The sequence below is a fragment of the Aquarana catesbeiana genome, linkage group LG02, assembly GCF_042186555.1.
Source record: "Aquarana catesbeiana isolate 2022-GZ linkage group LG02, ASM4218655v1, whole genome shotgun sequence".
NCBI lineage: Eukaryota > Metazoa > Chordata > Amphibia > Anura > Ranidae > Aquarana > Aquarana catesbeiana.
The window spans coordinates 399116162-399129602 of NC_133325.1; the positions used below are offsets into that span (position 1 = coordinate 399116162).

Below are 13441 nucleotides of genomic sequence, written 5' to 3' on the forward strand. Positions count from 1 at the left end.
CAATAAAACTGCTGTGCCACTTTTCTAGCAATAGTCCCTCTTTTGCTTATGCATTGCCTCAAATTCGGAAAGCATCTGCAAGACTTTTGGTTCTGATATCAGCTCGTAGACCAGAAGTTCTAAAATGCACCACTTTTACATACACCGACAGTTTGCATCTTACGAAAGTTAAGCTAATGAAGGCCAACTCTCTTTTAGTGTACAGAGAGAGAAAGTGTCTTGCGTGCATTTTAAAAGCCAGAATGTGCCAAAATAAAAGTATAAATTGTAGACGGGTACATTCATTTGAACCACTTTTAGAACACGAGACAGACTTTCGCTAAATCCGTCTACACCAGTCTTTATGAATTCCAGGGAATAAATATTAATTTTGAGCAGGTAGGACAGTTCACAAATATTTATTTTAATTGTGTGTTTAATTCTGTTCCTACACTCTTATACTTTTAGTTATAAGAAAGACTCATGAGCTAATTTATGTGCAGGTTATTTATTGACCTTACCCTCCTGTAGCTGTTTTGGAGAATGACTTTTGGCAGAGTTTGTTAATAGCATCCTTCTCAAAAGAGCATCTGTCCCTGTGATTTCTTCCTCACAGATCCAGTCATCCACAATGCAGAGATGTGGGTAGTTTGTAGCAAGCAGACGTAGCAAGGCAGAGTGTAAACCTAAAATACAGATAAAAAGAATATTGCTTTTCTCAATGTACAAATATGACCAGTTGAGTAGAGATTACATCAATTAGTTTTAATACAGCTAGTAAAATCATATGCATCTGGTCGCACTGCTAGAGAAGCTGTTCAAAGTAAAAACAAATATTGCTGCTACGGAAAACTCGTGCCAATCAGGGCTGTTAAAGACAAGTCAATTTGGGGCAGCTCCCTTAATTCCAAAAGTTAGTAAGCGCTTTCCAAGCATCAGCAGGCAAAACAATACATTTGAAAAGACTAGAGCAGAGGTAGGCAAACCTTGGAGAGATGAAGATGTACTTGAACAACACTGACGAAATTAAAGATCACCGGGCACAGTGTCCTGTTAGGGGTGGTTCACACCAGAACGCGATGCCAGAAAGGCATATTTCATGTGTGGTTCCTGCACAGTGTTCAAAACGTACTGTCTTTGTGATCTACTGCAAGTGATGATGCATTGTTAATCCTAAATGTAGATTGCAAATGCAGTGGACATAAAAAAAAAAAATAAATGTATTACAAGAGAGTGCAGGGTTTGGGAGTGCGCTACCCTCAGAATGCAGGGATCGGGAGCGCGTTACCCTCAGAATGCAGGGAAATAGCAGTGTCCACTGCCCCCATACACACACACACACACACACACACACACACACACACACACACACACACACACAGTAGTGTCCTCTTGCCCCCTCCCTCCTATAGCAGTGTCCCCCCCCCCCCCCCCATTGCAGTTTTCCATTGCATAATACTTGTGCACACAAGACCGAGAAGCAGCACAGTTCTGGACAGGGGAGCGGGAGCAGGAGCTGGCTGAGTGACTTTTCAAATTAACAAGCTGGTGATTGGTTGCTTAGGACCTAGCAACCAATCACCTGTGGGTTAACAAGAAAAGTTGACTTGGACAGCTCCTCTGCCCGCCTTCTGTCCTATGCTGCCTCTTGCTCTCCACTGTTCACTGATGACAGCGGCAGAGGAGGCAGGAGGGGAAGAAGAGAGGAGGACCGAAGGCTCAGCTGAGGGTGAAGACCAGCAGCTAGCAGTAGGAGGCGGGCAGACCTGTTCGCGGTCTACCTGTCACCTACCCGATGTCGACAAGTAACCTGCGATCAATGGGTTGCCGACCTCGCGCTAGAGAAAGGCAACACATGATACTAGAGACTGGAACTATAGTTTCCAAGTAAAAAAACTTTTATAGATCTTATTGACCATCTAGTTGGCTCTGATTATTTAAAAAACATCTCATGCAGCTGTGCCTGCTTACACTAAAGCCGGTTAAAAATACTGCAGAGGTGTGGCTATCAGCATTATCACTGCTGATTCACAAGCCTGTATCATTTTATTTGGCACATGATCACACTTAGTCCTGCCCACTCCTTTCTGGATTGACGGCACTGCCTTTGTCGCTGAAACCCTCCCATTGTGAGTTGTATCGTACATGTGAGGGGAAAGAGTGCGAGACATAAATGGATATGGATCTGTCAGAGAAGGTAAAAGGAAGTTTTTTGGTTTTTAAAGGCTTGCGCACCTCATAGTAAATTATTTGGTCCTTGTTTGGATCATATAGGAGCTTTTAGCTGTACTTTAACAGTACCTAAATCCGGCAGTACATTTTTCTACAATTTCCTTATTTGCACATCACACAAGGAAGGTTAGCAATGGCAGCCCCTGTATTTTTTGCTTGACAGGCTTTCCTTAAAGTGAACATGTAGCTTCAGGCATTGTTAAAAAATTAATAATGAAAGTTCATGGCAAAAGCACTGAGATTGGTGGGAGATGGGTGAGCTGAGCTGCTGAGAGAACAGAGTTAAAGTGGAACTAAAGTTCAAAATACTTACCTTAGCTCCAATGGTCTGATGCCTGTGCGGTCTCTCGCTGTGTACTGGTTATCTGTTACCTTCACTGCCCGATACGGAACAACTCCTGCGCATGTGGAGGAGTTCAGTTAACCCAGTACAAGTTCCACAGCTCAGAGTATTCTAAAGGAAGAATGCGAGCAAGCACGTAGATCTATTGTATTGCAGGCAAGACATCGGAGGTTATTTACTAAAGACAAATCCACTTTGCACTACAAGTGCACTTGGAAGTGCAGTTGCTGTAGATCTGAGGGGGACATGCAAGGAAAATAAAAAACAGCATTTTAGCTCTACAGATCTACAGTGACTGCACTTCCAGTGCACTTTCAAGTGCACTTGTAGTGCAACGTGGATTTGCCTTTAGTGAATCAAACCCAATGTCTCTTCTGCAATAGGCAGCCTGCCCCCGTTTTTTTTTTCTTTTCTTTTGTAAAGCCTTTAGTTCTGCTTTAACTGACTTCAGTTATGAACTTTAATGACTTGCTCCACATTGTCTGCAGCTACAAGCTGAGGAAAAGCTTGTCTTAACAATAATTTTCTGCCTGTTAAGAATACACTATTTTAGTTCAATAACCTTGGCATTAAAACCAAACATCTTGGTGGGACAGCCCTTGGCAAAATATATGCTTACCTCCAAGTTCCTGTTGTAGACCCTGTGCTTGTCGAATAAGATATTTTATAGGAATTTGGTCCATCAATGATGAAGAGTAAGACTTTGGCTTTTTCTGCATGGCCGCTGTAGTAACAGTAATAACATTAATAACAAATCTCTCAATACACAAATGTATATGTTTGTACCTACTATAGATAGACTATTACATAAAGAGCCAAATGCACATGTTCCAAGTACAAAAAAAAAAAAACACATTTTCCTTCAATGAATTGGAAAACAGAAAAAAAAATGAGCTAAACAAGGTGAAGTTGAGTATCGTTCCAATAAGCTTCACAGTTAAGATGAGCATGCATTAAGAATGTAAGGTCTGCACAAACATGCTGTCAACTACTGCACTATATGAAATACATAAGTTTATGAAACAGTCAAAATAATTACAGCAAACTACCAACCTAATGTCTTTGAATTAGCTAAAAGAGCTTCCTCATAAGAAAGAAGGTAATAAAGCAACAGGAGTTGAGTAGTTATTCTGTGTCTCTGGTTTAAGCGTGGACTCTCCCCTGGGTGAACCTGGAAAACTTTCAGGATTTCTTGTTCGGTGATTGGCTTGTTAGTGGCCTCTGGACTTGACTTTGATGCTGGGGTGATGACAGAATTGATGTACACATCAATCAGGGGGAGTAGCTGCTGATGCAGTGGAAGGGTTGTTTCACAAAGCTGAGTATATATCCAATCCTGGAACAGATTACATTTATAAATGAAATATTTGGCTACATCAAACTATCCACAAAAAAAAATCTCATAGCTACGGACTAGACTTTTCAGTATTTAGTCTGGTTTGCTAAGAAAAGGAATTGCTGTAAGGCATTTAAGTAGGGCTGCAACTAACGATTATTTTCATAATCGATTAGTTGGCAGATTATTATTTCGATTAATCGGATAATATGGAAACAAGTCCCATAGGAAACCATCTTAAATGAACTGTAGTGCGTTTCTGCAAAAAGCACCAAAAAATGCATAGGTGTTAAGCAGGCCTAAGACATTTAGTAGCAGCAGCATGCTTTTTTTGTATCACCTGTCATAATGGGGTTAAAAAAACTAAAATTAGCCCTTTATAGCACAAAAAGAGCAAATAATCGCTACTATAAGGGGTTCATTTATACTGTGAAACAGTGACAGCAATAATATTATATATTTATTAGGGGTTATTTAGCTTCAGTGTAGAGCTTACCAGTGAGCTGAGTCTACACCAGATATGCAGTTTAAGGGGTTTTTTTGGGCCATGTTTATTGAAGTAAAAGAAAAACAGTCCATCCAGGATTCCCACGCAGGGGTTTCTTCCACAAAGAAATAATGAAATAAATGGAAAATACAGAGCCACCTGGCTCTCTGGTCAGCACTACTGTTCAGGCATTGACCTCGGTCCTCTTGACCCTGTAACTGTGTCCATGTTTGGTACCCACACTGTACCTCTGGTGACACTCTCTCTTACAGCTTCCTGGCTTATGTTATTGCCACACGGCTGCTTCAGGACTGTAGCCTAGGCCTTAGGTCTGCTCCTTAGAACAAAAGGATTTCCTTGAGCTCTCTCCTAGCTTACTCCTGATCAGCGCCTTGCTGCTCTGTCACAAAGTACATCCGCCTCCTGCAGACATGCATGCTCTGGCTGCACCCATGCAGTCTCTGACTCCTGCAGAGGAATGGGAGTCCACAGGCTTCCTGTCTGTCGGGTGGGGCCCTGAGCCATAGCCAGGTCACAACTAAATAGCCCAGCACACAGCTGTGCAATCAGCGTGCCTTTCTCTCCAAAATCTGGTGTAAACCAGCAATATTCCAGGTAGCACAGGGTCCCAATGCCACTAATATATATATATATATATATAAAAAATAAATACACCCAGAAGTAGGGTATAAGGGCATTTTAACAAGGGGTCAGACACAAAGGGTGGAAGGGAGATATAAATCTTTTATATTAAAGCAATACTTAAAGCTGAGACTTTTTTTTTCTTTTCATGGATATAATCATTTTAAATATAAAATGCACAATACTGGTAAAAGTTTACTTTCAATGTAAGTGTAATGCCTTCTATTATCTCCAGTCTATCAACCTCCACCTTCTCTGGGTTCAGATGCTGATCTTCCCTGCACAGAGTCTTTAAAGTGATTTTTTTTAAACAACAAACATGTCATACTTACCTGCTCTGTGTAATGGTTTGCACAGAGCAGCCCCGATTCTCCTTTTCTGGGGTCCTCCTCCTGCCTTCAGAGTGCCCCAATAGCAAGCTGCAAATTATAGTATAGAGTGCCCCCTATAGCAAGGTAAAAAAAATAATAAAAAACAACTTCTGCCTTTAAAACAGGGATCCTCAAACTACGGCCCTCCAGCTGTTGCGGAACTACACATTCCATGAGGCATTGTAAAACTCTGACATTCACAAACATGACTAGGCATGATGGGAATTGTAGTTCCTGAACAACTGGAGGGCCATAGTTTGAAGACCCCTGCTTTAGAACCACTCACTTCCTGCCCAGGACTACATGTCCCATGAGGCATTGCTCCTTACACATTCACAAGTTCTCTGGCACTTACCGACATGTATGGACGGTGTACTGAGCTCTGTATGTGTGCTGCATTGTATTTCCTGATATGTAAACAAATAATGCATTCTGTATGCAGGCCAACTAATCGGCTGGCCGATTAATAGATTATGAAAATAGTTGACAACTATTTTCATAATCGATTAGTTGTTTCGGCCCTACATTTAAGGAAGGCTTTAGGAGACTGATGATTCAGCTGATCCATTCCAGCATCTCTATGCAGCATTGTAGGCTGGAAGCTGCATACTAACTAGAACAAATCACCTTGGAGAGTAGTGGAGAGCTCAAACGAGCCACAAGCTAGTTGTGAAGGTCTGAAAGGGCAGATTGATGCAAGAATGTTTGAAATGGGTAGGCTGGTGGGGGGGAATATGATGTCCAACACTGGGAGCAATTCTCCTTGATCCAAGAGGTTTACATGTACAACTTTGAGTAAAACTTTTTTTGTTGTTGCCTAGAACGGTTTTGATGCATTTTTTAGTTTTTGGGAGGTGTCTGTTGTCTTGCAGGAGAAACCAGCAAAAATGCATTTAAACGCAAACACTGCATTTTTTATGCGTTTCCATTGAAGTCTAAGGAACCAAAAACGCAGCCTGCTGCAGGGAAAAAAGCCCCTGACCCTTTCCAAAAAATGCACCAATATAAAATGGCATAGATGTGACCGTGACCCATAGAAAACCATGTTAAATGGACTGTAGTGAGCTTCTGCAAAGTGCACTGAAAACGCACAGGTGTGAACCAAGCCTTCGATTTACAAGGCTAGAAGGTAGTTAAAACATTCATCCACCAAATCTTTATGATGATGTCATTCTGAATGCTAGTAACGGTGTTAAACGTCACAGTTTTTTTAACTCAGTGGTGACAATGAGGTTTCGGACGTGAAATATAGTCATAAGACAACACTGTGTTCAACCACCAGTTAGAAGTGTAGTAAACAGTTTTACCTGCACGGTTTTTCACCTGCATAATGGCACTTTCACACTGAGGCGGTGGGGGCGGTAGCGGTAAAGCGCCGCTAGTTTTAGCGGCGCTTCGCTGCCGCTAGTTTTAGCGGCGCTTCGCTGCCGCTAGCGGTGCGCTTGTGTGTTCACTTTTTTTTTTATTATTGATAACATATCAAAAAGCACCAAGATGTATTCATTGGAAGACACTGAAAATTACAGTAAATACAGAGATCAAGGAATACAAAGAGAAAATATTGGTTATAAGGGCACAGCGATACAGGGTTACATCGAAAGTATGTAACCTTAAGGCCTCCAAGGTGTACAGAGACGCTGGAGGCGAAAGCATATTAAAAAAGTAAATGCAAGAGAAAAGTATCACTTTGTGGGTTGAAGGCGGGGTAACGGGGAGAAATTCTACACCAATAGATCGTGCTACCAATGGTGTACATTGGGTAGGAAGGTAGGGAAGAGAGAAGAGGAAAAGAACAGATAAGAAAGGGGAGAAAGAGAAGAGGAGCAAGAGCTGTGAGAAAGGGAGGTCGGGGGCACCACAAAGGCTCAAGTCTCGGAATATTATAATCATGGGGGAGGGGGGTTAAGGTTCTAAGAGGGATTTGGCGAAATCCAAAAGGTAGGAATTGATCTATCCAAAGTTGCCAAATTTTAAGGTGCTGGGGGACTCTATCTAGAATAGTGGCCTCAATTTTACTATGCATCATGGCTTGAGCAATTCTATTTTTAACTTCGACAATGTTTAATTTCAGGGTTTTCCAGACTTTAGCTATCGTTTGTTTGGACGCAGTCATGAGCTGCAGAAGGAGGCGGAGCTGAGCCTTAGTGCAGTCTAAGGTGACATGGTTCAATAGTGCAAGGGATGGATTTGGGTCTAAAGGAACACTGAGCAAAGTATAAGCCATATGAAAGATTGTCGTCCAAAATTGTTGTACGACAGGGCACATCCACCAAATGTGTGCGTGCCCTTCCCACCACAACCTAGGAAGCACACCGGGGGGTAACCCGGTAAAAATTTGGAAATCCTTGCCAGGACTAGATACCACCTCATGAGAATTTTATAGTTTGCTTCAAGCGCAACAATGTTTTGAGAGGAAGTTTTAGTGTTGGCCCATATACCTTCCCAATCCCCCATCTCCAGGTCAGTTTCTAGGTCTTTAGACCACTGTGCAGCGTAAAGTAGTAGACTAGATGGAGGGGATGTGAGATGACTGTATAAGCGAGATATGATACCTGGGGTGTGCGGGTCCGAATCACATATACCCTCATATAGTGATAAGCACTCTAGTGATGAGTGTGTGCGTATGATTGTTTGAGCAAAATGGGCGATCTGGAGGTACGGAAAGCACTCACGGGGAGGGAGTTGTACTTGCTCTTGTAAGGCAAGAAATGTTTTCAGGGTGTTGCTGGTGACAAGGTCTTGTATGTGACTCAGTCCCGACAGTGACCAGGCTTGAAAAGAGGCTGGTTCGGTAAAGGCAGGGTAGAAGTTTGGGTGCAAAATTGGAAACTAAGAAAGTGGGACTTTGAGGGCACATAAGTACTTAAACAGTAGAAAATTATTATAATTTGAGATTTTTATTTACATTTTTTACAAAACGACATATTGAATTTAAAAGCAATACAGCACACGTGTAACAATCTTATTGCATATATTGAGTGGATCCTATCCTGCTTTTATCACAATAGAGGCATGTATGAACAACAAAATATCAACACAGAACATATAAACAAAAATTAGTAAGAATTTCCACCACTTGCAGTGGTGCATGGACAAAAACTCCATAAAGGAAAGTGGTAAAACTCCATAAAGGACCACTTTCCTTTATGGAGTTTTTGTTCATGCACCACCGCAAGGGGTGGAAATTCTTACTAATTTTTGTTTATATGTTCTGTGTTGATATTTTGTTGTTCCTACATGCCTCTATTGTGATACTTTTCTCTATGCACATTCAACAGAACCAGCTCTAGCTCCTGAAGACGCGTTCTACAACGTGAAACATGTTGAGCACATAGAGAGCATTCAAAGTGGATCACCATACCTGCAACCTAACCCAACTTTTCTTCCACATTCACAAATCACCATCCTATAGGGAAGTTTTTTCCTCTTGGTTACTGAATGTTGGACCATGTATACTACTAGAAAGGGTTTTGTATGTTAAAAGCAGGATAGGATCCACTCAATATATGCAATTAGATTGTTACACGTATGCTGTATTGCTTTTAAATTCAATATGTCGTTTTGTAAAAAATTTAAATAAAAATCTCAAATTATAATAATTTTCTACTGTTTCATAGTTTAAGTACTTATGTGCCCTCAAAGTCCCACTTTCTTAGTTTCCAATTTTGCATCCAAATTACAGGGACGTTGGCACATTTTTTATAAGTACCTACAGTGTCACCCTGGTTTAAGGTACTTTATTAACTAGGACCCTCCCTCTTTTCAACAGAAGTTTGGGTGGTTGAAAAAGGAGAAAAGTGGGGAATGAGGGGACGCTAGTTTAAGAGGGCCCCGTAATTTATCCAAAAGTCGAAGGGAGCGTTGAGTTATAGGATTGGTTACAGTGCCACGATCAGAGCTGGACATCCACAGCAAGTTAGTCCTTGCTAGGGGGTGAAGATCAAATCGCTTCCACTCACACACGGTATTTCGGTTTTTGCGTGATACATTGTGAGCTGCGCTAGTTTGGCAGCATGGTAGTAACGTATGAAGTTAGGGACCCCTAGGCGCCTACTGTGTAGTAATATGGTTCGTGACACCCTGAGTTTCCTAGGGCCCCACATAACTTTGTATACACGATTTTGTATAACTCGGAAAAAAATAAGAGGGGATCGCGACCGGAAGGACTTTAGGAGTTTAGGTAATAAAGACATCTTGACAGCTGCCACGCACCCCGAGCCAGGAAACGCATAGCGGCTGCCAAGTAGCCAGCAAAGAAGATAGATGAGATAACATAGGGAGGTTATTAGCCTGGTAAAAGGTGGGTTGGGTTACTAGTCAACTTTATTCCTAGGTATGGTATTGATGACGAGGACCATGAGAATTGAAAATTATCCCGCAGGTGATTGAACTCAGCCTGTGGAAGGGACATGTTGAGGACCCTGGATTTGGACTGGCTGACCTCTAGACCTGATACTACTGCAAATTTATCTAACGTATGGATAAGGTTTGGGAGTTTTGTACGAGGGGAAGTGATGAATAATAAAGCGTTGTCGGTGAACAGGCATAGTTTATGGGTCGTGGAAGCAACTTTCAGAGCTTTAATATTTGGGTTTGTTCTTATCAGGGCTGCCAGGGGTTCAATTGCTAGGGTGAAGATTAGGGGAGAGAGTGGGCAACCCTGCCTGGTTCCCCGTTGAATAGGGAAGGAGTCAACAAAACCCAGAATACTTAACATATGCTTGTGGTTGATTATACAGAGAACCCATCCACTGTAAAAAGTTAGGACCAAAGCCCCAACGTTGGAGTATAAAGTGTAGGCAAGACCATGAGACTGTGTCAAACGCTTTGCTAATATCAAGGGAGAGGAGGTGCATGGGTATCTTACGGGATCTAGCTAGGTGTTGTAGCAGGATTACGCGTTGGATGTTGTCGCTAGCTTGGCGTCGCGGTATGAAACCCACGTGATCTTTGTGGATTAACCCCCAATGAGAAAACCAGTGACAAATCAGTGTGAAATGGCAATTACTGATAAATACATCTGTAGACACAAATGTGACAAAAAGTAAAATAACAAAAAAATTAATAATAGTGAAAGTCCCAAAACATAAATGATGAAGTCCCAAAAATATATGTCAAATAATGTCCATAATACTTGATGGTCGAACAGACAACTTAAATTAGTTGATAGATTGGTGCACCACCAATAAGTGCCAAACACCGTATAAATTGCACGCTTACCGGAAGGCAAGCAACAAAAGCTTGCGGCTATACACCCAGCCAGGGCCTCTGTCCAAGGAAGTCCGGGGCAAACAGCTCAAAAGGCGTCAGACACAGGACCAAACTACAGCCACTACACTACAGCCACTAAATAAAAACACACTTACGAAGAATGAAGTTTAAAACAGCATGGATAGCCAGCCGGCTTGTGAACGCCCGTTTTCTCAGAGGATCAAGCGTGATGACGTCAGCACGCCCTGTCCACCCGACGCGTGTTTCGTCATAAAATGACGTCGTCTGGGGCACGTGCTTTGTGTGTTTTTATTTCCTTTATTAAACATTTTACCAGTATTTCACAATGGGAAGCTCCCTCTCTCTTATTTCTGGGTAATACCTGATGTCCATTCATGAGCCCCTTTAAACCTCATCTCCGGTGTAGTGGCTGTAGTTTGCTCCTGTGTCTGCCGCCTTTTGAGCTGTTTGCCCCGGACTTCCTTGGACAGAGGCCCTGGCTGGGTATATAGCCGCAAGCTTTTGTTGCTTGCCTTCGGGTAAGCGCGCAATTCATACAGTGTTTGGCACTTATTGGTGGTGGAAGATTGCACTTATCTATCAACTCATTTAAGTTGTCTGTTCGATCATCAAGTATTATGGACATTATTTGACACATTTTTTATTGTTGGGACTTCATCATTTATGTTTTGGGACTTTCACTATTATTAATAATAATTTTTTTTGTTATTTTACTTTTTGTCACATTTGTGTCTACAGATGTATTTATCAGTAATTGCCATTTCACACTGGTTTGTCACTGGTTTTCTCATTGTCAGCGCAGCTAGTTTTTCTTTTTCTTTTGTTATATGTGTGTATCTCACAATTTTAGTTGCTGCTTTATTTTAGTTTAATTTTTGATTAAGAGAGCGGTATTCCCTCCCATAGCCCCCCAATGATCAGGTTGAGTCTAAGTGCTAATATTTTGGCAAGGATTTTGATGTCCATGATTTTTGAGCAGGGAGATGGGCCTGTAATTGGACCAGAGGCCATCAGGTCCAGGAGGTTTATGAGGTTTAGGTGCCTTGATTGCTATGAAGACTTCTTCGGTCGTAACAGGTTATTCCATGGACTCGCGATTGGCGTCGGATAACTTAAGTATAGTTATATCCTGGAATAATGTCTCTGCCTGATTCAAAGGGAAAGAAGCCTTTGCTTCATATAATTGTGCTAATTTCTTGCGGAATTCGGAGAGCACATTAACAGGATTACTTGTTTGGACATCTTTAGCCAACTTGAGTCTTATAGGATTGCAAACCTGTTCCGGGTGACGAAGACACAGAGCCAAGAAGGTGTCTGGTTTGTTGGCCTTGGTGTAAATCGTGTGGTTGGATCTACGAATGGCCTTGCCTGCCGATTCAGCTAGGAGTAAGTCCATTTCAGCCATGGTTTTTTGTAGATGGAGTCTGTTGGGCTCAGTAGGGGAGGATTGAAATTGAAGTGGTGGTGGTACTCTGTTTCGAGTTGCTGTAATTTACATTTTTTATCGCGGCGAAGGTGTGTGGAGACCGAGATACAGGTACCTCGGATCACCAGTTTATTCGCTTCCCAAAAAAAGGACCGGAGAGATATCGGGTGTTGCGTTATGCAAGCGGTATTCCTTAAGGGCGAGCTGGATATCAAAGCAATAGGATTTGTTGCTTAGGTGTGCATCATTCATACACCAGGTGCAATCCCTGGATTGAGAAGATGAGACAGTAGTGCAAACTGCACAGTGGTCAGACCATGGAATAGGGTGTATGCAGGAGTTCAGCAAAATCGGCGAGGACACCACAGGAATGTGGTCTATCCTATAGAATGATTTCTGCGGGTAGGAGTAAAATGTGTAATTCTGTTTTGAGGGATTACATTCTCTCTAGGAGTCAAGCACGGAAGCCTGCAGAAGCTGTTTACGGAACTGTAGGGAAGGAGAATGCGACTCCGGGGCATACGGAGATTTATCGAGATGCGGATGGAGTACTAGGTTTGAGTCGCCACACATGAATAAGGTTCCTTTACAATGAGTTCATATAACCTGTAGGAGGTGAGAGAAAAATGGATTGGGAATGTTGTTAGACGCATAATATGAGACAAATGTTGTTTCAAAGTCCTGTTTTAGGCACAAGGACAATGTAGCGGCCCTCAGGGTCTCTAATCTCGGCAAGGGAGGTAAATGGTAGGGTATGATGGAAGGCTAGCAGAACCCCTCTTTGTTTTGTACTGGCAGAAGCAGTAAATACTTTGGGATAGCGGGAGCTAAAAAACTTCGGAGCACTGCGAGCCGCAAAGTGCGTCTCCTGGAGGGCTACTACTCCAGCTTTCAGAGATGCAAACGACTGGAAGGTTTTAACCCTCTTGTTAGGGGAATTGAGTCCCTTGACATTTAGAGATAAAATGTTTAAGGGAGCCATCTGGAGAAATGGGGTAAATCATCACAGGGAGACACCGGGCCCAAGTGAGCTGACCGACCTCGTAGGAAAAGAAAGGGGTAGGAGGACAAAAAAAGAAAAAAGCAAGGAAAATTTCGAAAAGCAGGGAGAAAAGTCTGTAAGGCAAACAATTGAACAACAAGTACCTAGGTGGTTGGACTCTATTGCCCGACTAGGTAGTGCACAGACTCTTCAGCCTGCACGCTAGCCGAAGAATGAGTGCACCAGAAATCTGTTTTTCCCACTGCATATGGGAAAAACAGATCAGTGACATATCAATAAACTCAGTTACTATTTATGGGTCGGTATTTTAATAAAACAACAGTTTCTAACATAACAGGCTACAACAGTATCGTCAGGTGCCCTGTGGGCACAATGTTGGCGGGGGAGTAG

General features: G+C 42.3%; 1 protein-coding gene across 1 annotated transcript in view; it reads right to left on the minus strand.

Annotated features, from left to right (window-relative positions):
- Positions 1 to 13441, minus strand: part of INTS2 (integrator complex subunit 2) — a 123668-nt gene that overhangs the window by 35254 nt on the left and 74973 nt on the right. Inside the window, exons 14-16 of the mRNA XM_073615256.1 lie at positions 3608 to 3890; positions 3174 to 3278; positions 501 to 665 (exon numbers count right to left, since the gene is read on the minus strand). Of these exons, the coding sequence (XP_073471357.1) occupies positions 501 to 665; positions 3174 to 3278; positions 3608 to 3890 (553 nt within the window). The remainder of the gene's footprint in view (positions 1 to 500; positions 666 to 3173; positions 3279 to 3607; positions 3891 to 13441) is intronic.